Source organism: Aptenodytes patagonicus, chromosome 5 (genome assembly GCF_965638725.1).
Source record: "Aptenodytes patagonicus chromosome 5, bAptPat1.pri.cur, whole genome shotgun sequence".
In the NCBI taxonomy this organism is placed as follows: Eukaryota; Metazoa; Chordata; class Aves; order Sphenisciformes; family Spheniscidae; genus Aptenodytes; species Aptenodytes patagonicus.
This window is the reverse complement of record NC_134953.1, coordinates 11,845,477-11,871,447: the sequence shown is the minus strand read 5'-3', so window position 1 is coordinate 11,871,447 and position 25,971 is coordinate 11,845,477. Positions and strand designations below refer to the sequence as shown.

General features: G+C 41.4%; 1 protein-coding gene across 1 annotated transcript; it reads left to right on the top strand.

Annotated features, from left to right (window-relative positions):
* Positions 1–4,025: 4,025 nt before the first annotated feature.
* Positions 4,026–19,584, top strand: RBP3 (retinol binding protein 3). Its single transcript, XM_076338078.1, has 4 exons — positions 4,026–7,073; positions 14,209–14,399; positions 17,271–17,413; positions 19,256–19,584. Exons 1-4 carry the CDS (start codon positions 4,026–4,028, stop codon positions 19,582–19,584), a joined length of 3,711 nt encoding a protein of 1,236 aa, XP_076194193.1.
* The last annotated feature ends 6,387 nt before the right edge of the window (positions 19,585–25,971 follow it).

Sequence of the window (25,971 nt, the reverse complement as noted above, 5' to 3'; positions counted from 1 at the left end):
TGTGTCAAGAAATGAGTAAGTAAATAGTCATTCTCCAAAGCTTGAAGAAGCCACAGCACACAAGGAAGGATTCTTACCTTCTAACACCATCTACAAAGAATTATCAAGGTAGCAGTGAGTGATACATGTCATATTGCATTCAGGGCAAGAGAAATAGATCACTGAACAGATCCAGTGTGGGAAAATAATTTTTTCCACTGTCCTAGCTTTTTCAGTCATGCATGTTGGGAAAAGCATTTATTTTACCTTTACATTGTGAAGCTAGTTTTGTTTCTGTGTGCTAGTGATAAAGTGCATGAGGAAGAATATGTATCTGAACTTGAGGAATAAATTGAACTGTGGAGCGTTGCCATATCTTGGCTTTTACTGGGTAAAACTAATCACAATCCTGTATATATTTCTCAAAACCCTAGCTTCATAAGAACCTCAGCTACAGTTTCCAGCCCTTCTGATATGAAAATCTTTAGAACATGATACAATGCACAATAAATGTTAGAAAAACAGAGAAAAATTCTTTTTCTAATCTTATGAGTTTACAACAATCATAGGCAGGAAAGGGCCATTTTGTGATTTTTAACCTCTAGATAAGGCCTCACTGGAGAAGAATATTGTGAATCTGTGGAAATACTTCCTTAAATGCTAGGAGAAAAATTATCATATAATGAGTTTAGCAGTGGATATATAAAACTCATTTAGATATGGAAGGTAATTATCTGTCTCATACCCTGATTAAAAATGCTGTTACTGTCTGTTACTGTCTCCTTTCTGAGTGTGATCTTCATGGCAATTCATCTATGTGTGTTACATTCAGAGTAAGATGAGGTGACTGTTAACACCTCATATATAACATCTGTAACACCCTGTAACACCCTTTGCACAACAAGTTGAAACTGAGGTAATTTGAGTAATGCTTTGTGATTTCAAGTTATGTTAATTTCTATTCTCAAAGCAGAAAGTGGCAGAGAAGAATACAGTGAAAAAGAAGGCCCTCCTAAAAAAATAAGGTTTTTTTAAGATTTTCTGTGGTTTAAACAGGAGAATGAGATTACTTTCAAGAAATCCAGAAAATATTAATTTCTCTAATTTTTATGGTAAATAATTTAACCTTATTTCCACCATTATCCCGTACCTGGTAAATAGTTTCATATAAATATAAGTGTCCATTATGTACTATGTACTGAAGGATTAAAAAAGAAAGTACTATGTATACTCCATAAACATGCAATGTCATTCTTTTTTCTGGGATAGAAAGCTGCATGCTTAAAGCTACTGTACAGACAGACAGAAATAGAGATCCATCCTGACATATTCTTAGGGACATGGATTATTGTACTTTTTTTCCCAATTCCTGTCACAATGGATCCATTTTGTTACCCTGCTCCTTGGCTCCTGGGCATGTGCTCTTCCAGCACCCAGCGGGAGTAAAAGGAAGAAAGAAATAAGAAACAGAAAAGGGGACCCATCGAACAACCCAACCCCCTAGCCCAGCAGGCAAAATATCTAACCCTTCCATGTTTACACATTTTTACTTCATTGTTTTAGATCATACCTATGTTTTCTTTATTGTTATGCTTTGTTTCCGTCATAACAAAATTAGTTAGTCTATATCTTCCCTTTCAAGTTAATTGAAAGATGTTGGAACACACAAAAATTGCAAGTAACATTAAAATGTTAAGCACTCCAAAGTGGCAAACGTCAGAATTAAGATTGTCTATGCATCATCCCCCTCTTGGTCGTATGCATTAATTACACAATCACAGCTCATAATGTTTTTATTTCAGACATCCCCTGCCTTAGTGCACAGAGCACATGGTGCTTAAGAATTAAGTTGGGGATTTATGAAGTACAATATCTTGTCTATTGAATTGATTGTCTTAACGTACACTACAGTGTGTGCAATTATTCCTGTGGTAACGGCATTCAGAGACACTATCGGAGGTTGGAAGTAAAGGTAGGGTATGTGGTAGACATTAATGTAGCAAAAGAGATCCCCTTGCCCCAAAAACTTTCCAAGCTAGACAGACAGAAGAGCCATGGGTTAGAAAAGCAATAGAAATTTATTTGCTCAGGGTCCTGTTCGCTGTATTGGCCACACGAGGAATTAATGCAGCTCTGGCAATAAATCCTGTAGCTCAAAAGACAATTTCTGGACAAAGTGTGGTTATGCTGGAGAGTTTGTTCCAGTTACCTCTGCACTAGAGTGCTGGATTATTCTTTGCAGGAAGAAAGCAAGAAGAGCAATTCAAACTGGTGATAATGCCCTGGAGTTAGATCTGTGATGGATGTCACACATTGCCACAATATAGAACAGCCCCCCGAAATTAAGAAGATACAACAGATCTGAATCTCACTGCTTCTCTACTAACGACGCACACGGAATGTTGCTGTGGCACACTTGGAGCTTAATTACTTATTTATACATTACCGACAACAATTTCAACTATATCCTAGGCCTCTCCTTTGACAAGGGAAGTGGCAACATTTTTTAAAGTAGGGTTTTTTACAGATGATAGCACAGCTTGGTTGCCAGAGATACCTGTGATTATAACATCATTTTACAGCTTTTGCCATAGAGCAGTCCTTTCTCTAATGGACTCTTAGAACAATTTAATTGTTCCCTTTGATGGATTTACATACAGACACATACAAATCAACCATGGGATGAAATAGTACCTGCATATATAGACGAGGCTATTGCTATACGGACATGTTAAAGGAAGGAACTTCACAAAACTCCTTTATTACTACAACTGAATGACCCAGAAAGAGGACTGCACTAAACTTTGCTCATGTGAGTGGCAGGCTTCACTCATGACACTCACACATGACACCAACAGAGTGCATCCAGCCAGGGTAGACCATCTTTAGACACTTGCCTCCATATGTATTCATATGTAGGAATAAGTGACATTTTTAAAGCAATACAAAGACATGCTCTTCCCAGATTCCCTAGTCTATTCTTGCAGCTACCTCCAGCAAGCAGAATGGCTGGGGTAGCAACTCATTTCAGACTTAAAGCCAAGAATCTGTTGTTGTATGCCTTTGGCATGTCATACTGGAGCTGTGAACGTTGACGACTCACACGGGTACAGCCTGCAGCTGCATCCTGCATATTCTGATCCTCTTTCAAACTCTTAATATAATAGGGTCTCAAATACATTGTGAGCAGAAGAAAACAACCCCCCATGTTCTATTTTGGTATGTTGAGCCTAAAGTCTATTGGCTGGGAGCTGTCATCAGACATGACCATATGTTACTCAATGGTATTACAAGTAAATCCTAATTGAGTGCAAATTATGAAGATTAAAGTCACCTCAGATTTAGCTGTATTATGTTGAGGCAAATGTATTTCAAAGTCCTGTCTAAAATGCTGGCAATTCTTAGCACAGAAATTAACAGGCTGTCATTACCTTGGATTTTATGAGCTGTTCTAAATGTCTGGAGTTCCTTGTTTGGAGCCCTTAGTCATACAGTGTAAGAACAGTCCTTTGCAGCTCAGACTGAAAAACACCAAAGACAATGTATTGTCAACAACTTTTGAAAAAATATTAAATATTGATACAACTAAGTCACTGAAGAATCTCCTGGTATAAGCTTTTCATAAATAATGGTAAAAGACTGGATGACTGTTGTTCTAATTGTGGTTAAAATCAAAGTTTTGCATTTAAGCAATCCACTGTCAGGATAAGCCAGGACCAGTTTATAACAGGCAATGCGTTACCTTTTGGAAATAATTAACTGCCAGAAAGATCTTCCTTGATGATTGAAGTTTATTACTGTTTCATAAGAGGGCTGTGAAATAGTAAGGAGCTGAACTTCATCTATTGGTGCACTTGGGATGATGCACTCCATTTTAATGAGATTAAGGGTTTAATGCAGATAAAAGATTTTTATCTGTTCAGTGCACCTGGATTCAACACAGGGATTTCAGTGTGATTCACAGAGAGTCACTGGAGAGCTACATTCGTCTTGATCGATAAGAGCTTCTGACTTCTTTCTTTCTTTTCTATTCCGTATAAGACAAAATGATCAGGACACATTTCTTCCTGTTTTCAGCACTGATCATGTGCAGCATACCTGCTGAGGAAATAGTTCAGCCAACTCTAGTGCTGGACATGGCTAAAGTCCTTCTGGATAACTATTGCTATCCTGAAAACCTAGTGGGAATGCAAGAAGCCATTGAACAAGCAATCAAGAGCGGCGAGATCCTGGACATCTCAGATCCAAAAATGCTGGCCAGTGTCTTGACAGCTGGAGTGCAGGGTGCTCTGAATGACCCAAGACTGGTGATTTCCTATGAGCCATCACCGGATGCAGCTCCCAAACAAGAAGCTGAGGCTTCTCCCACTCATGAACAGCTCCTGAGTCTTATTGAGCATGTGGTCACATATGACAAGTTGGAGGGCAATGTTGGCTACCTGAGGATTGATTATATCATAGGACAGGAAGTTGTGCAGAAAGTTGGAGCTTTTCTGGTGGACAAGGTGTGGAAGACGCTGATAGAGACATCTGCCCTAGTGATAGATCTTCGTCACAGCACTGGGGGACAGATTTCTGGCCTCCCCTTCATCATCTCCTACTTGCATGAAGCAGACAAGATGCTGCATGTTGAGACTGTATACAATCGGCCCTCCAACACCACCACAGAGATATGGACACTGCCAAAGGTGTTGGGAGTGAGGTACAGCAAAGACAAGGATGTCATTGTTTTGATCAGCCGCCACACCACAGGAGTGGCTGAAGATGTGGCTTACATTCTCAAGCACATGAACAGGGCTATCACTGTCGGGGAGAAGACAGCTGGGGGCTCACTGGACATCCAGAAGCTGCGTATTGGCCCTTCCAATTTCTATATGATGGTTCCCGTGTCACGATCTGTGAGCCCCTTGAGTGGGGGTGGACAGAGCTGGGAGGTGAGTGGGGTGATGCCATGTGTGGCTGCTGAGGCAGAGCAAGCCTTACAGAAATCCCTGGACATCCTGGCAGTGCGCAGAGCAGTGCCTGGCACCCTAAGCCACCTCACAAACATTTTAAAGGACTATTATGGCTTAGTGGAGCGGGTGCCAGCACTGCTGCAGCATCTTGTCACCTCTGACTTCTCTTCTGTGCAGTCAGCAGAGGACTTGGCCACCAAGCTCAACACTGAGATGCAGACCTTATCTGAAGACCCCCGCCTGTTGGTCCGAGTCATGATGCCAGGTGAAGCTGCTGCCCCTCCTGCTGAGAAGCCAATTGCAGTGGCAGCCAACTTACCTGACAATGAGCAACTGCTGCATGCCTTGGTGGATACTGTCTTCAAGGTGTCAGTGTTGCCAGGCAATGTTGGCTATATGCGCTTTGATGAGTTTGCAGATGCCTCTGTGCTTGCTAAACTGGGACCTTACATTGTCCACAAAGTGTGGGAGCCCCTCCAAAATACAGAGAACTTGATCATGGACCTACGTTACAACCCTGGGGGCTCTTCCTCCTCTGGTGTGCCTGTGCTACTCTCCTATTTCCAAGATCCTGCTGCTGGCCCTGTCCATCTCTTCACAACCTATGACAGGTGCACCAACCACACACAGGAGCACAACAGCCAGGCAGAACTTCTGGGCCAGCCCTATGGGGCTCAGCGTGGCATCTATCTGCTCACTAGCCACCACACTGCTACAGCTGCTGAGGAGTTTGCTTACCTCATGCAGTCCCTGGGCCGTGCCACACTGATTGGTGAGATCACAGCAGGAAGCCTCTCACACACCCGTACCTTCCCTCTGCTGCAGCCTGAGCAGGGAATAACCCATGGCCTAACTATCACAGTTCCTGTTATCACCTTCATTGACAACCATGGGGAAACCTGGATGGGCGGAGGAGTTGTGCCTGATGCCATAGTGTTGGCTGAGGATGCACTGGAGAAGGCTGAAGAGGTGCTAGCTTTCCACAAGAACATGGGAGTACTTTTGGAGGGTACCGGGCAACTCCTAGAGGCTCACTATGCCATCCCAGAAGTGGCTGGTAAGGCCAGTGCTATGCTCAGCACCAAACGGGCCCAAGGAGGTTATCGATCAGCTGTAGACTTTGAGACATTGGCTTCCCAGCTTACCAGTGACTTGCAGGAGGCCTCGGGGGACCATCGGCTTCATGTCTTCCACAGCCATGTGGAACCAACACCAGAAGAACAGCTTCCCAACATGATTCCCAGCCCTGAGGAGCTGAGCTACATCATTGAGGCACTCTTCAAAATTGAGGTATTGCCAGGCAACCTGGGCTACCTTCGCTTTGATATGATGGCTGAGGCAGAAACAGTGAAGGCCATTGGGCCCCAGCTGGTGCAGATGGTATGGAACAAGCTGGTGGACACGGATGCCATGATTATTGACATGAGGTACAATACAGGTGGCTACTCCACTGCCATCCCAATACTTTGTTCCTACTTCTTCGAGCCTGAGCCTCGGCAACACCTCTATACTGTCTTCGATCGTAGTACCTCCCGCAGCACAGAGGTGTGGACTCTCCCCCGAGTCACTGGCAAGAGATACGGCTCCCTCAAGGACATCTACATCCTAACAAGCCATATGAGTGGCTCAGCAGCTGAAGCTTTCACTCGCTCTATGAAGGATCTACACCGGGCCACAGTTATTGGTGAGCCCACAGTAGGTGGTTCCCTCTCAGTGGGCATTTATCGTGTTGGTAACAGTTCCCTATATGCCTCCATCCCCAGCCAAGTGGTGCTCAGCCCAATCACTGGCAAAGTATGGAGTGTGTCTGGGGTGGAGCCACACATCACCATCCAGGCCAGTGAAGCCATGGCTGTAGCTCAGCACATTGCCAATCTGCGTGCCCAGGTGCCACAGACACTGCAAACTGTAGGCAAGCTTGTGGCAGATAATTATGCCTTTGTGGACATTGGGACTGTTATAGCATCCAACCTCACCAAGAACATCAACAAAGACAGTTATAAAAGGATTAATACAGAAGAGGAGCTGGCCAGGAAGGTGACTGCAAACTTGCAAGCTCTTTCTGATGATGAGCACCTGAAATTACTCTACCTCCCTGAAAACACCAAGGACAACGTCCCAGGGATCATGCCAAAACAGGTACAGTTCTCTTGTACCCAGCTATACTGATGCCAGTATAGAATGGGAGCACTGAGTCAGATATCTTATCTTGTTTCTAGCCCATATCATAAACCCACCAGGATTTATCTGTACCGAGGAGAAAAGCCAGTGCCTGAGTGGGTTTTGGAGGCTGAGCTCTCTCTGACACTAAGGCAAGTCAGGGTAGTAGCTTATGGTAGTAGATGGTAGCTCTGGACGCATGCATTTTGGGAACAACCTTCAGGCTGTGAATCTCTTTCAGGTGCCATCTGCCACAAGCAAATATGCAGGGCTTCACGGTTAGAGGGAAGATATCTCATTGTCTCTGTGATCCCCTCTCTTTCACTGCTATGGCTTTTCAAGCTGTAATAAATTAATGCAGAAACCCACTGGTTACAAACTGAGTTTGTAATTTAAGAAAAATTTGGTTGGACCAGAGTAAATGCATACACCTACAAAACATGCAGCCACCTACTCTTTAATGGATTTTTCTATATAAAATTGCTGTACCTGACTTCTATTACACCAGAATAACAAGCAACTCCTTTGGTAGTGACAGTGGAAAGTTGCTCTGATTGTATCTCATGCTCAGCATCAGACAGTTTCCCAGTGACCTAGAAACACTTTGGAAGAAGTATCTGGGCGGAAGTTAGGTGACCCCAGAGAGAAACTGATTTTTAATAATCTACTTTTGCCCTTGCTGTGTGGTTTGCATAACAGTCTGTGCTTTGTTCTGAGTCTGGGTATTTATACACTGGTCTGCCTTGGCAATCTTTCTTGTTCATTGTTGTGCTGGAGGGAGCTCCCAGGAGCACTTGTTAAAATTCCATCTTCAAATTAAAGGGAGGGTTAGGATAACCTGATCCCTTTCTTGGATGGAATTAGCTCCTTTCTGGCTACTGCTCTAGCATGGCTATCAGAGACGTCTTTTCTCCAGGGACTCATAAAATTACTTTTTGAAGAGAATGCATTTGCCTTTGCAATGAACCAGAGTATACCAGGTGTCATGTAACTATTAAATGTTTCCTGGGGGAGGAAATGTGTGGGCTTCCACCCTCTGAAGTTTTTGGCATGCATGATTTAAAGTGGGTATGACCTTTGTGGTATTATCTCCAACACTAAGGTCAAGGACAAAGTCTAAGCATTGCCAGGGGAGGGCATTTTTTTCAAGTTTGTTAACCAAGAGATGCCAGGCCCATTCTTGCCTCTAAGCTTAAAAGGAAATAATTAATTAAAGGATTTTTCTATTCCATCACTGTCTTTCCCTCCTACATTTGTTGGGTGTAAACTCCGCTCTAAAGGTGTTTTTGACAGAGCTCCCTGCTAAATTATTAGCAACATATCAGTAGTGATACATCATAATTTCTCCCCATTCTACAAAGTGGGCCCATCTTGCAAATTAGTCACTGTTTTCACTGAAGGCTGTTAATGGATATTGTTGGCTATTTTTTATTGTTCAAACCTTACTTATTTTATTCAGACCTTGAATGTTGAGAACAGGATGTACAGGACAAATATCTTATTTGTGACATGATGGAGAATTCCGATCCTGATAGAGCTAGTGAGGAAATGCCATTATACTAATTAATGCCTCTGTTTACCCCAGTTATTTGTCAAGCAAAATGATTGGAAGAGGTCAGGGATACATCCATAAGAAGGAAATCACACAAGTGTGAATGAAAATCAGGACAAATGTGAGATTTCTTCAAGGGGAAACAATGTATAAATAGCAGAGGAGAAGCACGGGTCTCTTATGAGGCTAAAATAGTTTTCAAAGGCATATGCATTCCCTCATAGTGCTTGAGGAAATTGGGAGGCAGAGAGACAAGAGAGCGGTGTTAAGACATTTTAAGGCGAAACAGGGTGAGTGAACAAAGACACTGAAGTCACTGAAGTAAAGGCTTTTCTTTGCGATAGAGGTAAAAGAAAATTCACCTATTCCACAGAGCACTGGGCAGCAAGAGTACCTTCATTTCCTGCCTTGCTTTTGCAGGGCCAAGAGGGATGCTTTCTGTGGAACATTTCAGGAATACCCCATACCAATACCCCAGAAAGCAAATGCCTTAAGATTACAGTGACGCTTACATGATGGCACTAATTGCATTTGAATTTTTTTTTTTTTTTACCGTCCTATACATGGCCATAGTGGCTCTGTTAATCTGTATTACATTCATTCCTCCAAAACCTAAGAGCTAGTTTTTCTCTTGTGCTACCTACCTTCCAAGCCACCCTTTCCCTTGACAGTGGGATTTTCTTGATAATGACCTTGACAGTGAAGCAGATCCAATGCAATTAAATGAAAGTAATGATAAATAACTGCAGGAAAGATGGGATGGGACATAGGAGACAGACAAGTGAAATGCATGTAGACCTTTGCATCTGCTACACTAGAATAGCTGCTGAAGCATAATACAGGGTAGTGAATATGTCTCCTCTATGACAGCAGCAAGGTCAATGCTAGCCAGAGTTGTCTGCTGCATAAATGCCACTTTCCAAAGTCAGACTTCCCAGAGGCAAATGTTGTATATATTGTCTGTGATTCAGAAAATAGCATTTTGCTTATAAGGCAGAGCTCTGTAAACTTGCTGATGCACAGTTCAATAATCCCTAAGTCTTATTCTTCTGTTTGCCTCTATCTCCCTCCAGTCATACCTTCCTTTCCATACTGAAACCTTTGTGTTCATGACTGTCTAAGTATTGTAGACTACCCATGGAAGAACTGCTGCCTCATTTTGGCAAATGTGAGAATTTTTCTATTAATGTTTTAGATAAGCAGCTGAAAATCATGATCAGAATAAAAGACAAAACCAAATCTTTTATAAAGAGAAATTGTTCCTGCATTTGAAATCCTCCTTTTCCCAAATAAATAATATGTATCTATAGCAGAGTATTGTACTTGCTGAAGGAGGCAATAGTTACAGATGTTTCACCAGAAAGGAGTGTAGTTTGCTTATGTCCCTTCAATTAATGAGTGAAATCAAAATGCTCAGCCTCAAAGTGTCAAGATAGATAATCAAATTGCTACATCTATTGCTAACAGGTAGAAAAAAATTGTCATGGGCCCATATGATGCTGATTTATATCAACATCACCACAGTAAAGTCAGTGGAACTATACAAGTTTATGCAAGCCAAAAAAATGTCTCGTGTTTAACTCTCATTGTCTCTTCACCTTTCGCAATTCATGCTTGCTTCTTGTATTTGGTGCAGAAAAGAATATGACACTTTGTTAATCACTTTTGTTCTTTTTCTAGTACCTTTCATCTTCTGATCCTGATACTCAAGCTCAATGCAGCTACGTTTGCAGTTACAATCCCACCAAAGAGATCCATTTGTGCTCATTTTTTTCCATTGTCATTAATGTTACAGTAGATTTGGCCATTAGTTTTAAGGATTTTCAATGGGTTTTGGATGAAAATCAAAATTCAGCCATGAATTGTGTTTTCAAATTTTGTTTTCAAATGTAATTTTCCAGGGCATTGACTAGAAAATAACTGCTCACTGGCTTGCAATGAGTATGTTACAAGCTGTGTATTGTCAGAACAGGCTTACACATCGCTGTGCAGTGCCGCCCTTTGTGGGGCGAAAGTGCAGCTTCTCACTCTGCCCTGCACTCCCTCAATGGGGACTGAGCGCCTTAAATAATCTCTTTTAATCTTTTCCAGAGCACCATCCCAGAAGGTTTCAGCTTTTGCTTGTGGTAACCCCCCCATCCTGGCTGTCTTGGTGCAATGGAGGGCAGGATTAGAATTCAAAGCTACAGTTCTGGAAAAACTGGAGAAATTATCTGTGAAAAGCAGGATGAGGTTAAATAAGAACACATGCAGGGTTCTTACACAGTTTCTGGGGCAATGGTAATTGACTGCACAAGTCTGGGAGGAAAAGAGCTTGTTTAGGGGGAGTCCTGTAAAAAAGTATATGGGTTCTTCAGAGTTCATAAGCTGAACACAAGTCAATAGAGTGAAGTTGTTGCAGTAAAAAATAATAATCATCAAACTGGAATGGATAAGGAGGAATATAATCAGTAAGACGTGAAGTCTTCTGCTACGTTCTGCTCTAAAGAAAATTCAGCTAGAGTATACTGTGCGCAGTCTTGGGCTATGCTTTTCTGGAAAGATGTGGCTCAAGTGGGGACACAGCAGAAAAGAGGAACAGGAGTAAAGAGAAGACTGAAAAAGAGTCATCTTGAAAAAGTTTAAAAGATTTGAGTTGTTTATTCCAGAGAGAAGAAAACTCAGAGGAGACATGAAAACAGTCTTCGGATACGTAAGAGGCTGTTTCAAATATGAAGAGAATAATCTGTTCCCTTGTTCATGGTAAATAGGCCAAAAAGTAATGCACTTAAACTGTAGAAAGTAGTGAACTTAGACTGTTTACACTAGATGTTAAAAACATCTTTGTAATAGTAAGGCTAATGACATACTAGACTGGATTGCCTGGAAATCACCCAGTAATATGGGTGTTTTTAAGAGCAAGTGAGAATCGGCTGTCAGGGATATAGCTGATCCTGCTCAGTCCTTGAGCTGGGGGACCTACTAGGATGGACGGCTCCATTCCATCCTGTGAGGGTACAAAAGGAACCCAAATGTTATTCTAAGAAAGAAAGGCGCAAGCCTTGCTCCAGTTAGGCCACTCCCTTGTGGAAGGAAACTGCAGAATGGGGCTGGAGACCCTATAGAGTTAACAAAAAACAATTCTTCCTTGGCTTAAGTGGTATTAGCTTGGAGGTCCTTTAGTCTAGCCACATTGCTTATAGAGTTCTTACTAAGGCACCTGAGGGTTTATATTTAACATCAAGTCATTTGTATGTAAACATTGCCTGTCTGAGCAGCAGGATCTTACTTTCAGCTGCATCCTGTCCCAGCTTGTCCTTGGCCTCCAAACAGAGTCCTACCTTCCAAAGGAGAGTGCGCTGTTGCTCTCTGAAGCTGGACTTACCTCCTCAATTACCAGCAGCACATGGCCCATGTGTGAGTGTCATGAACTTGCAGTTTTCCAGGACAGTAACTCGCTACTGTCAGTCCCAGCCTCCTCCCCTCTTTTGCTTAAAAATTAGGAGGCTTTCCCCACCCCACCCCCAAAATTACATTCTGAGTGCTTTTCATCTGACTTCTGGTCTTAGAGCCTTTAGAATAGATACATTTTCATACCTTTTCCTGCAGCCATGAGGATGAAGAAGAGTTTCTTTAAGATCCTTGCATATTCATTTTACCCCATGAGACCTGAGGCTTTAACAGCAACCTGCCCACCTTGAAATCTGTAATGAATTTCCGAGTTAGCACCACTGCTAGTTCCCAGTGAATAAAGATGTGATGCAGCACAGTAAAAGAACAAGTAGAAAAAAAATTTACCAGACGTAGACAGAGAGGTTATTCTTAATGAACAAGCTTACGGGTATGCATCTAGCAATTATTCTTGGAGACAGAGCTAAGAAATTTGTGTGTTCAGTTAAAATATCATTAGTAAGTGGCTGAGAGTAACATCAATTTTATTTATAGATGTTACCAGTGAATGATGATTTTTTTCTCCTGGGGGGACCAGTACCTCTGAACTAGATATAAGCTCTGTCAGAACAATGCAATGCATGCTGGATATATTCTTCAAAACTGTGATTTGTTAATCAAAGTACAGTGGGCAGATCAAGTAGCATTGCTGTCACTGGGAAGTGGATTGGAAATGACAAACTCAGTAGTGCTGGACTGATATGTTTACAGTCCAGATACAGTGGTTATTTTCACAAGGTACAGTGAGAAAGAAGGGTACAGAAAAGGACTCAGTAGAGTTTGCTCTCACCATCAGATCCACAACTATTGGCCAACAGGGCTTTTAAATTAATGTTTGAAATTCTGCCAATTTTGGCATACAGAAGGCACTGAATGATGAAGAAGCCCGGGGCAGCCGGAAGCGTGATATGGTGGGTAATTTTCCCCCAGGAAAAGGTAAAGTGCTTGAGCTGCGTCAAATACAGCTGCATTCACACACCTTGGAAACCCTCTTTCTGCTGTGGCAGACCTGCTTTTGGTAGGAACGCAACCCCAGGCCGGAGCACTACATGTAGTGCAGGAGATTGCCTGACTCCTCTACAGTTGCAGAAAGCCCAAATGCCTCCCAAATTCTGCGGCATATTGCAGGTTGGGGGAGCACCTTTTAGCACATGGCTCACTGCTGACTCCTTGTTCTTTTGGGTGTAAAAGTATGGATTGTCTGGGACTGAGCTATGGCAGAGGGCAACTGATTAAAAAGCAAGTATAAAATCATTTTCACAGCACCCCTGAGGAGGAAAGGCCAAATTGATGAAGGTCACGTAAGTCATATATATCCCAAAGCCTTATCTCCTTAAGCTGAAGGAAAGTCTTCCATTTTCAGACACATGCATGCAAAACAGGAGTTTGGCAATAGGAGCAGGCTATGTCTCCATGCACGTAGGGGTTACTAGGATAACTTTATTAGTTGGCTACACATTGCTGTTTAAAAAATATCTGCTGTTTAATAACGTAAGCTAAACAAAATGAAATTAATCACAGCCTAACACGTGAGACTTCAGGCACATGGCCACCATATAAGAGATTTAACACGTCTACCTCATGAGTATCCTAGCACATGCCCAACACATCAGGTTCCTCACTATCACAGGGACTGGCTCATTAAGAGGGGCTGAGGCCAATCTCACCTGTAGTCAGGAGCTGTTTGTCAGCTGAGACCAATCAAGAGATTATAAAAGTCCAAAGTGCCTTATTTAGAAAGAACTGGTAAACGAAATAAGTGGGCTTGGGTGGCAGGCCCGGGATAGTGGACTATGCTGTAGCCTGGGGGTTGGTTCTTGTAGCCTTCTCAGCCTCTTTGGTCCAAGGAAATTCCTGTATTTTTGAAAAATAAACTGAGCCCTGACAAATAGGTGCCTGATCCAGATTCTGGGCATGCTATTGATGCACCCTATACTGGGCAAACTACGCAGCAGCCAATGCTAACCTATGTTTAATATGCAAAAATCTTACTCATTATGTTCTTCAAACTTGGTCACATTCCTCACATATGTCCCACCTGGACTAAACTTGACCCATATAATTCTTTTTAAATCTTGTGCCAAGCTATCACTGCCAGCAAATGATTTGTTTTGTTTTTCCAAACTCTTTCAGATCCCTTCCCCAGAAGTATTTGAAGATCTGGTTAAATTTTCATTCCACACAAATGTATTTGAAAACAACATTGGCTATCTGAGATTCGATATGTTTGGAGACTCTGAACTTCTAACCCAGGTGTCCGACGTACTGGTAGAGCATGTTTGGAAGAAAATTGTTCACACAGATGCATTAATCATAGACATGAGGTAAACCTTTGAATGGCAAATAACCAAAGCTCTTTCAAAACAGCATTTTATTTGTAACAGTGAATTAGCTTTACATGGGTTACTGTCCTGTTTACAGGCTAACATCGCTGGGATTAAATGAGAAAAGGAAAACAGCCAAGGAAAACAATAACAGTCTGGAAGTATATCTCAAGATAAATTGTACCATCACTTGAGATGTTTAGAACTAAATAGGCAAATTTAGGGAATATGTTGCAGAACGCAATACTGGATGTCACATCTGTTCTCTTTCTCCGATTTCTTTCTAATCTAACGCTGCATGTGCCTTGTATTAATTTTTTATATATGTATGTATGGTTTAATTAAATCTTTTACTGCAGGCAGTGGTCAAGTGATTGAACAGTCAAAAAACCAGACCATGCATAAGGCTGTGTTACAACATCTAGTTTGCCATATCTGCAGTACTAAATTATCCAGGGCAATCAGCCCTGTACAGCATGACCCTTGTGCACAGAGCACAAAGGTGGCTTAAAGGTACTGTAGCACTCCCAGACCCTGCTGCAGCAAGCTACAGCATCATATGCCTGCTCTCAACTTAGGATTCTGTTGGACACTCCAGTGTGTCAACAATGCTCCAAATCTTATGAGGCAGAAGATGGCATCTATTTGTTGTCAGCTATCAAAACAGATGAATATCACAAATATACATTTCCCATACAATATTTAGGTAAGTCATTCCCTTGTTTTTGTCCAGAGTTAATGTTTGTGAGCCCAGAACATTACAAATATCAACTAAAGAAAAGAAGGCCTTTGTAAGAACCCGTTTTTAATGCTAGAAACATTTACGTCCGTTGCCATTATGGGGCTCTCGGTATTTGGTAATCATCTTCTTAATATTCTTCTGGGACTTGCAGCATGTGCAGGAAAAGATGAGCATGGCAATGAGCAGAGAGAGAGACCTCACTATGTGAGCACAGAGGAGGCAGGGCAGCAACCAACAAAACACACCCAAGACTGAATTCAAATTCAGCAAAGGCACCACCATCTTCCAATAGACTTGAGATAGGACTGGGATTTTCCTCCTTCTCGCCCCAGTTTTCTCCCAAGCTAAAACTCCTATCAGGGCCAGGGGCAATAAAACAGCAAAGATGAAATCATGTCCCAGGTACCAAATGGTCTTATCATAGTTCTCTTCCTGGGTTGCTTTGGTTTTTTTATATTTAATGTATTTCCAGCCCTTTGAGTGCACACAAAAGACCCAGTCTCTGAAGGCATATAAAAGAGAATCCCAAACATTTCACCTTTTGAAATTCTCCCTAACCCAATCTTATGATTTTAAGGCAAGGCTGATAATTTCAATTTTGCATGGGATTAACCATAATGAATAATGTTTCTCATCTTACAAGTTTCCCTCCCTGGAACAGCTGGACTACGTATGAACTTCATATTTTGATAATTTCAATTTTGCATGGGATTAACCAAAATGCATAATGTCTCTCACCTTAATAGTTCCCTTTCGTGGAACAGCTGTGAACTTCATATTTTTAACCTTCACAGCATTGAGAAGACACAGTGATAAACGAAACAGCTTCCCTAATGTCACACAAGAAGTCTGTAATGAAGGAAGTACTTGCTTCCAAAAGTTAAGCTAAAACTCTAGCAACTGCTCAGTCATTATTACTGATTAAAGTTTCTGCAGTCTCACTGTCTGCAAGAGAGTCCTGGGAAGAGCTCTCCGGCATTGCTCTTGCTGCCTGCTTGCCACTCACTTCAGCCACGACGGCAGCTGCGGGAAACTGGGCTCTGCTGGGTCTAGCTGCCTCCTGGGCTGTGCAGCAGCAGCAGGACCTCCTGGCAGCACAGCACTGTCTGGGACGCACTGAAGAGGCTTATTTCAGTTCTAGCCAGTCACAGCATGAATCCAGCATACAGCTCCCAAATGCTGCAGAATAAAGAGGTAGCTTCACTCTTTGGGACAGAGGCCTCCTGGATTGTCTAATCCTTTTCTGGAGGTGAAAAAAATGTAAGTAAGTTATGCACTGGACCGAACAAAACTCATTTTCTGGCAGGTTTTTGCTGGAATGTCTGTGCCAGGCACTCCTAACATCACCTACAGGAAAGCACTGTATCTATCTCCTACTACCGAGCAAAGTACAAACATTTCCAGTGCTGTATGTGCTCTAGTATTAGTGAAAAGTGACAGGTAAAAAATAATTTGGTATTCCATTGTGTGTATTCATAGCAGGGGTTCTCCGATGACACTTAAGCTCTTCAGTGAATTTAGTCTTCAGAGGTTGGCATGAAATTAAACTACAACCAAAGTTTTCAAACACAACTGTCCTAAATGAAGCAGCTAATGCAATCTTTAGGCACAAAAAGAAATGGCCTGATCTTATAAGGTGCCAAACACCAAGTATTCTCCTTGTGTGCAGCAGGAAATAAGAACACAACAGTTCTACAAACATATGTTGCTTAAATTGGGATCTACATTTATATATTAGGGTTTAGGTATTTACTCATGCTGCCTATGTCAGTAACAGCATGAGTTATTCAGAATAGAAGAATAGCAAGAATCTGATGTTTCTCTGCAGATTAAGAGTCTTTGCTTACTTTCTGAATTTTTTCCAGGTTGAATCAAGAAAAAAATAGACCATTCAGTTTTATGTTTGCTTTTGAAGTCAGTTGTGGGCAATAACAGTCCAAGGCTCTTGGACAGGATTTTGTTTCTCTGATAAATGTGCAAATGCTGATAGAGGAGAATTAATGTAAATGTATCAAAATGTAGCCATAAGCCCTTTCAGTACTGATGTTAAGGAACAATACTTGGAAGGGAGATTTACTGTCTGCCACAAATTTTCAATTGTTTCCTTAATATTTTTAATTTTTGAAAAGATACAATATTGGAGGCTCCACCACTTCCATAGCAATCCTATGCTCATACTTCTTTGATGAAGGACACCAAATTCTCTTGGACAAAGTTTACAACAGACCCAGTGACTCAGTAAAGGAAATATGGACCCAGCCACAGCTCAAAGGTAAAATGACAATTTCTTTTTAGAGTAGCTTTTCATTTCAGATGTCTCTCCTTGTGTATTTTAAAGTGAGCCATTAGACACCATAACTCATTTGGTGAAAGCACTTGCCACGATTAGCTCAAGCTGTGCAGAGAATGTAGAAACAAAAATGTGCATTTCAGCCATGTCCCTCAATGCCATCTATAAATAACAGCTTATTGCTCCTAGGAGTGGGGTGTGTTAGGCACGGAGGTTTGTAAACCGGTCCCCAGAAGTTTAGCTGAATACTGTGTACAGCAGTTGTGACTTATTGCTTTTAAAAGTTGCCAAAATTAAAAATAAATCCTGTGCTGCCTAGACCTCTAGTAATATCTCTTCCAATACTCACACATAGTTTTATATGTAGCTCCTCACTTCCTACATGTGTAATCCACTATTTCAGTAGATATAAACACCCACAATAGCCCAGTTTGTCCAGAGAATGCAAGAGAGAAAGAAAAGCACTAAATTTTGCACATCAGAGTGAGTTTGGAGCATTTGGCAATGTATCACACACACCCCCCACATGCACACCCTGCCCCGCTGTTCGTGGAAGTTGAAAGGATGCTGCAACATGCAGGAACAGAGCTCTTCAGTGCTCATAAAGTGCAGTTAGAGTGCTAAGAAGCCTTAAATATCGGCTTTCATTCTTTTCCCCGTTAAAACTAAGGCAATACCAAAAAAGGTGTCACAATGGTGTCTGCAATTATTGGCTTGGAGCATGCTGAAATGGTTAAACTTTGTCACAGGCTGCAGGGTCCATCTATTTTCCCAGGCAGTCAGAGGTGGGCTGTGCTAAGGGATATGATTACTATGGACACATTCCAGTTCCCCTCAAAGAGAACAGGCAGACTCATATTAACTTCAAAGGAGCTGGATCTGGTCCTGTATTATATATATCTACTGTGAAAAGAGTCTTCTAATGGATATTACGTCTATAGTGAAATGAGAAGAGCAAAGATGGTGTGAAAATTAATTACCATGCTATTGGCCCCTCTCTTACAGTTCAGTATGAGAATTATATGTCATACTGTAACTTACTTAAAGAATGACATTTTTAGAGCAGTTTAGAGTAGTTTTCAATTTATCAGGTCCCAGTTATGACACACTGGCCACTTTTTCAAAGGAACTAAGCTCTCAAAAAGTATCTAGCGTGTTCAGATATATTGAAAATAAGGTGCAAAAAACCTTCTACTCCTGTCAGCTGGTTTATGTAAGAAAATGAGATAACTTGGCTCACGTCCTAATAATAAAGGGGTATTTGTTGGAGGGTTTGGGACAAAGGCCATGCAACAGCTTCCATTTATAGACTATAAAAAGCCTGTGGGAAACCACTATAATTATAATTTCATAAAATGCCGCCTGCATAGTTTCACAGCCATGTTCCTAGAGCAGGGATGAGAGTGAAACTGAAGATGCTGCTGGCTGAGCTTTGAGTATTCCTGCTGGAGCAGTGGAAAATGACGCTTTCCTCACCTGCCTATCCCACTCCTCTGATGGGATCTAGAGCTCCTGTAAAAGTCAAAGCCACAGAAGAGCCAGCAGCAGTAACTATGAGCTGGCCTCCCAGCTGCTGGAGCTTGTAACAAGAAACTGATGGCACAAGAGCACCATGTAGGGTGACAGTCTTTTTTACAGTATAGAGGCTGGGCTAGTGTAAAAAGTGCTTTAATACCATCATAGCTGCAAAGTAAATTTCCAAACTTCTTTGGTTGTTAATAGATAGGGAATGAAGTGTGTTGTATCTTGGCTCCTCTTGCTCCATTATGCAAATAAATCTCTGAAAATGGATGCATTTCTGATGCGTTTTGTCCTATCCGGCAGGGGAGAGGTATGGCTCTCAGAAGGCGCTAATAATCCTCACCAGTGCTGTGACGGCTGGGGCTGCTGAAGAGTTTGTATACATAATGAAGAGACTGGGCAGAGCTCTCATCATTGGGGAACAGACCGGTGGTAGCTGCCATTCCCCACAGACATATCAAGTAAATGATACCAACTTCTACATCATCATCCCCACCTCCAGATCAGTCACCTCTGCAGAGAGCACTTCTTGGGAAGGGAAAGGGGTGCCTCCTCACATGGAAACACCAGCTGAAACAGCGCTCATCAAAGCAAAGGAGATGCTCAGTGCTCACCCGCACAGCTCTAGATAGCCCAGTGAGGGAAAGTGCCCCTAGTTCTTAGGGAAAGAAATCTACCTCCCCAAATATAAACCCTAGAAAGGAGTGGGAACTTCATTTCAATCTCTATAGTCAGTGATTGGTTCCCTGTACATAGCTCAAAGTGACTCCCTTTTCAACATGCTGACTTTTTTACCCTGTTCTGTGGAACCCAACTCTTTCTGGGCATGGTTGAGATGCTTGGATAATTCACTGGGGTTTCTGGATTCCTCTCCTGTGGTCAAATGTAAATGTTAGTTGTTGCAGTGTCTGTTTTTTAAGATTTAGCTCCAAATCACAGATTTCCTTCGGTCCCTTAGAAAATCCTAGCTGTCAGTATTGAAGGCATGTGAACTGCTTCAAAGCATTTAAGCAAAGATAGAAAAGGCACCTCTGCTCCTTTGGAAATCGTGTACGTTCCTATTTATACATCTTAAAGAAGAATTAACAGCAGTGGGGAGAGTCTGTTTTCCAAACTGCAAGAGCTAAGTTAAGGCTCTTCTCCATTTCATCATTTAGATGTACCAAAAATAACCATTCCCAGTCTATCAGGGTTGCCCAGACTCTTGGTATTTCTTAGGTACATGCCTGCTTCTCCCCTAGTGTCTGGCAGAGGGATGGGAATGAGCAGGAGAAAGGCAGTACGTTGACTCACCCAGTGCTCAAATCAGCAGACTCAGGGAAAAGAATCATATGTTTTTACTTAAGGCTAAAAACAGATTGCTGTGTGTCCTGCCCCAAAGACAAGAAGCAGAGAAATATCCTTTGCACCCCGCTAACAAGCTACTTATTAAGTAATGGTGTATTCCAGGGCAACTAACGGAGTTATTGACATGAGCTTAATCAATGCACAGCATTCGTTGTCTTTCTTACAATTCTTATCTAACCATCTGTCTTTGTAATTATTTAGAAAGACATGTAACTCTAATCTAGATCTCAACATTTCTCATCTCTACAAAATGCCAGCTGTAAGGTAATTAAGTTAGGAAAATGGTCCCCCAAAATTTAGTCAAAGTCTGTAGTAGTTACGCATTGCTGTATGCTTGCTCATTTGTAAGTTACTGCCAGTTTTTTTATAAATTGTGTTTAAACATCTGACTGCAGAGAATCTCTTTCACTATTTACAGGAAAATCATTTTAACAACCAAATAGACTTTCCATCTTTTTTACTACTTGTTTGTCTTACCAACTACACTCAGTGAGATTGCTAACTTGGACTCTTTTGAGTCATTTTCGTGTTCTGATTTTTATGCACTAGCTAGTTGTTGAACTTCTCAGTGTTGTGGAAAACATTCAAATGAATTAAAACTCATACAGAATTTTGTGTAAAGTAATATACGTATGAAGAATATTAAAGATTCTTAATATGGAAAAGACTGGAGTAGACAATGAATGAGTAAACAACAATAATGTATTTCTTCTAATGTCTTTTAAGCCTCTTTAATATCTAAGTCATCCGGATATACTGCTTTGTTTTCCTAAACACAATCAGTTGTGCTGTCATGTACAAACAATAGTAGTTGTTAAACCCAACATTTAAAAACTTTAGCCATCCATTCAAGGACCAAAAGCCATACCATATGGACACAAATAACAAATTATTTCTTCCCATAGTAATATGGTACGTACTTATGAATAATAAATATGTCTAGAAACTGGAATCCAGTTGGGAAAACAAACAATGAAGATGCATTTGCTGGTGAGTCCATCTGAAATCAACAGTGCTGTTAGTTCACTGAAATGATCGATTTCACTGGAAAATTAATGTGCAACCTTGACAAATTTTATTAATTGACAAAATTTTATTTACTATATCATAGGTCATCTGCTGGCTAATTGGCATTGAAACTATCAGGCTTAACAAAGGCCAGTGTGTTAAAAACCAATTTTTTCCTGTCTTCACAAACTGCTATGTCATATTTATTCCCATCTCAATGAGTTTAGAACCTGGACACAGTGTAGTGTAAATTGTGCTAGATGATTGTATTTTTTGCTCAAGGTAGGATCACAGGAAACATCTTGTTTGAAGACGCTGAAAAGACCGGCTTTCTTATCTCAGAGTGGAGAGATAACAAGCAGGATAGATGAATTGTATCCTATCCTATCTGACTTTAATACAGTGAAGTTGAAAGGAGGTAAATTCAGAACTGTCAAAAAGGAAATACATGGGAAGGCAGAGCCTGCAGGGCTCACTGAGGCAAGTGGCATTGAACCTAGTGAGACTGTACTGTTTAGAGGTACCAAACACTTCTAGAACATCTGGAATAGGTAACATCTGGATAGGTAACAGAACTTTCCCTGAAACCTAAACTTGGACTTTCAGAACTAAAGCAGATCTGTATCTTCTATGCAGTCAAGAACTTTCTTTTTTTCCCACAGCTGCTTTCTGCATGGATCTTCCACCTTCTTCAACGGTGCCAAGGAAGACATAGATCCTGAGCTGTATGTCCCACTTTGTATGTATGTCCCCCAGGTTTGGCTCCACCTGGCATTTTTAATGTTTCTAGTGACCACTAAAACTGTAAGCTCAAACCAAACCATGACCACAGCACAGTGTGATCAACAGACCTCACAAAATCACAAACAGTAATTGTATAGAAAATTACACTGCATTGAAAGGTTTGAACATCACAAAACTATAAATGAAAATTAGTTATGGAAAGTCCATGGTTTGTGGTTTAAATGAGAAAGTTAGACAGAAGTTTTCTTAGGGAGGGACAAGCAATTTCAGAAGTGGCCTTCCACAACACAACAGGAAACATGCTGAAACTGCTACCCTTCCCTCTTCTGGTTCCAGCGCTGACATGGGCATTCATTCAGTTTATAGCACCATTTCCATCCCATCCCATCTAGAATAACTTCCTAAAGTTTAATCCTAATCATGTTCCTTTTAAGGACAGGAAGAAAGGAGTTGGTGTATCAGGCCTCCTAGCAGTATAATCTTTCTCCTTTTAGTATTCACAGAACTCTGACCAGGAAATGGCAGCCAGATTATTCATTTTTTCTGCTACAAAATGATGCATTCTTGCTCTCCGGAGAGTGATTCTAATGTAGTCTTCCCTGATCATACCACAAAAGGTGCCTCAGTCCAGTGATTTTCAAACTGTGCTCTGTAGACCAATGGGAGCCCACAGACCGCATCGATTAGTGAAAAATTACCCCCAAAAAAGCAAGTAAATGTATATTCTTCAAAAGCATATGAGTGCCGTTTCGATGGAGAAACACATCTTCATTGGAAAAAGTTGAGGGATCATTGAGTGAACAAGTATCCTAACCTGGCATTCCCTGTCAGTAAACTCACAACCCACTGCAGAAACACAGCCTGCACAGCTAAGCTTGACAGCATTGTGTTACATCCCTTTTCACTGATCCAGAAACAGATGTTGTGAGAAACAGTGGTTTGATCAAAATGACACAGGCAGTTGCTAGCAAAGACAGGAAAAAAAACCAGTCAGCTGATTTCAAATTGTCTCCTTGTGTTTTAAAAACCAAAATCCTATTTTTTTTTTTCTTCCAAGCATTTCTACTTGTAGAAAAGACATAGATCCCTGTTGTAAAACCACAGTATTGCACTGGGACGGAATGCAGTCCTTCATGAATTCCTTACGTCCCTTCACTTCTTCACGAACCCCCTGCTCTAGTGGAGTGCATTTCCTCCAGGAGGATTTCCTTTCATCTGCACCAATTCAAACGTTCAGACTTCTAGACATAAGGGGAAAAAAGCTTCCAGCATGACTCAATTATAGGAAGTTTGTTTTTCTTTGTCTCGTTAGGCTTCCTTCTGCCTGTGCAATATTTGGTTCATTCAGCTTTAATACGAATATTTTCGTTTAAAGAAATACAATCTGCAAAAATTTTGGATAAGCCCCCTGGTTTATGTAACCCACCTTAGATGAGACACTCAGTTAAACTTGAGACACATAAAAGGCATTCCCTCTGCCTGCACAAGGGGCTTTACACAAGAGCTCGTTTTACACGTGGGGAATCTAGTTCTGGTTCTGTCGGCATCTATGCTGTTTTGCTCTGATGTCAGCACAGGTGTAGCAGGCAACAAGATGTCATATTGGTCAGTTGTGTGTGTGTAAACAAGTCCTAGTTCACAAAACACTTTAGTCGAGTGTAACAAGCAATTTGTTCACTCAATTTTTATGCCAGTGGCACAAAGGAGCAAGGGCAGTATTGTACACGTTTGCCTGCAGTGTGATTTCCACATTGCAAGAGGAAAATCCCCAATCTTTACATGCTAGGACCAAACTGCGCTGCCCCTGCAGCTGGAGGAGGTGAGGACAATACCAGAAATAAAGCTGATTAAAAACCTCTCCTCTTCATTTTTGCATTTTGAATCAGCTCTGCCACTTTTCGTAACTGGTTCTCTTGCCTTTCTGTGCACAGAAGGCATTTATACATTGCTTGTCATCACAGTATGTAAATTGCTGTGGCTGAGATAAGCCCACAAAGAAACTGGGTAAGTGTTCTTACCTCCCCCCCCCCCGCAAAGAAAACAACTTCATGACATAAAGGAAAGCTATCTCTCCCTGTAGCCTTGCTGCTTGCTTAAGCCTCATACCATAAGCAGAGCGAGGAAGTTTGATTACTGCTGAGACCTCGTAAGGATGTAGATATAACACACCATTGGAAGAGGTTTTGAGATTCAGCAGCTGTTTGTCAGTGGCTGATTTTCCACACTTTCTCAAGATCACTTACACCAACACAAAATCAGTGAAAACATGTAACTGGTTAGATTTGGTGCTGCTTCATTCTGATCTAAATGATAGGCCAGGTGTAGCGCACTGGAAAAACAGGCCCTTGGAGCAGGGTAATGTTGAAGCGATGTGCCAGCATAATACTGGGGAGCATTACACAGCTGGTCTTGTCTTTTTCCAGAAGAAATCTGAAGCTAGGTTTCTAACCACAAAACTGTTAAGAAAACATGGCATCTTTCAGCAAGTACAGAACAGAACATTTTGCAGCAATGGTACCAAAAAATCTTTAAGCTTATTTATACTGGGCCAGGCTGATCTTAAAGTAATTGATGTAAATCAGGAGTAGTAACATGGAATTATTCTGGATTTGCACTGGAATAAATGAGATCACAATCTGGCCTAAAGTACTAATGGGAACTATAACCCTAACCACATATGAATGCAGTTACACCATGGAGTCCTTCATTACACTTTATGGACACTGACTTTACAGTAAACTGGCTGGCACCCAGATAAAACCAGATGGAGTGAAATTTGGCCCATTAAACCTTGCCATAAATATATTCCTTACACAGTAAATGTTATTGGACACAAAATAGAGATGGAAAGATTAGAAGGAAACCACATCATCCCCTACTCAATGCAAGGTTGTTCCCTGTGCTCCATGTTTCAAAGCTTTTGTTCATTTCAGTTTTTAATGACTCCAGTGAAAGAGCTTCCACCACTGACCTTGGAAAGCTGTGTTACAATCCAACCAGACCTCCAGTCTCAATTTATGTCTTCTGAACTCAAAGGCATAATGTAACAGTTTAATCACTTTATGTTGGGAAAATAAAGCTGGGGTCCACAGCCAGTGGTTGGCCTGCAATAAGTCAAATGTCTATGCTAATAGGAAACAGCCACGTATTAATATTCAACAGCAATATATTGGGAAGAATACAGTCTCCTGACTTACAGAAATCTCCCAAGAGATGACAATGAGTATAATATGTTGATCCCAACTGACAGGCTAAGACTCTCAGGCTGTCTTTTATCACTCAGATGTGTTTACTTGCTGATACTTGCATTATCAGCCCAGGCATCATGTGAACTCAAAGAAAACTTCTGTCCAGTGTGCAGCAGACAAACAGCGGACTATATCATCAGTATGGTGGAAAATAATAAGGAGCATATTGCAATGTCCTTTACTCTTAGCTGGGAAATGAGCGGTTTCTGATCATTCTCTATCTGAAAGGGAATCGTAGCAGATGAGGCTCAGAGACAGGCCACAAAAACATCAGACAACCTGAAAAAATACTATACAAGAGAGAGAGAAATGCTCGCTTGAAGAATATGTTGTCATAAGCTATCAAGAGCAAGCCCTTAATGGATTAAAAGAGTAATGAAAGGCTGATTAGATGAGCTGTAGTAACAACGGACAGGATTCTTGCTTCCCTGACACACACCCAGAGCAGTATAAACTCATCTCCTTCTGAGACTAAGCAGAGCTCAAACCAAAGTAGGCAAGAGGAAAATGTCTCATATGGACAGGCTATAGAGAGAATTTGGCACCTTCTTTAACAAAAAAGCTGGAATTGGCCCATGCAGAAACCAGAGGATAAACAAGCTGGTCTAATGCAATGCAATTCATGTATGCCCGTGTCATTTTGTGAAGGACATTCCTCTTCTAGCTGTTAGC

Coding starts and splice junctions, on each gene's coding strand:
- RBP3 (XM_076338078.1), top strand. CDS start 4,026: ATGATCAGGACACATTTCTTCCTGTTTTCAGCACTGATCATGTGCAGC. Junction 7,074..14,208: donor CAGGGATCATGCCAAAACAG/GTACAGTTCTCT, acceptor AAACTCTTTCAG/ATCCCTTCCCCAGAAGTATT. Junction 17,414..19,255: donor GACCCAGCCACAGCTCAAAG/GTAAAATGACAA, acceptor CCTATCCGGCAG/GGGAGAGGTATGGCTCTCAG.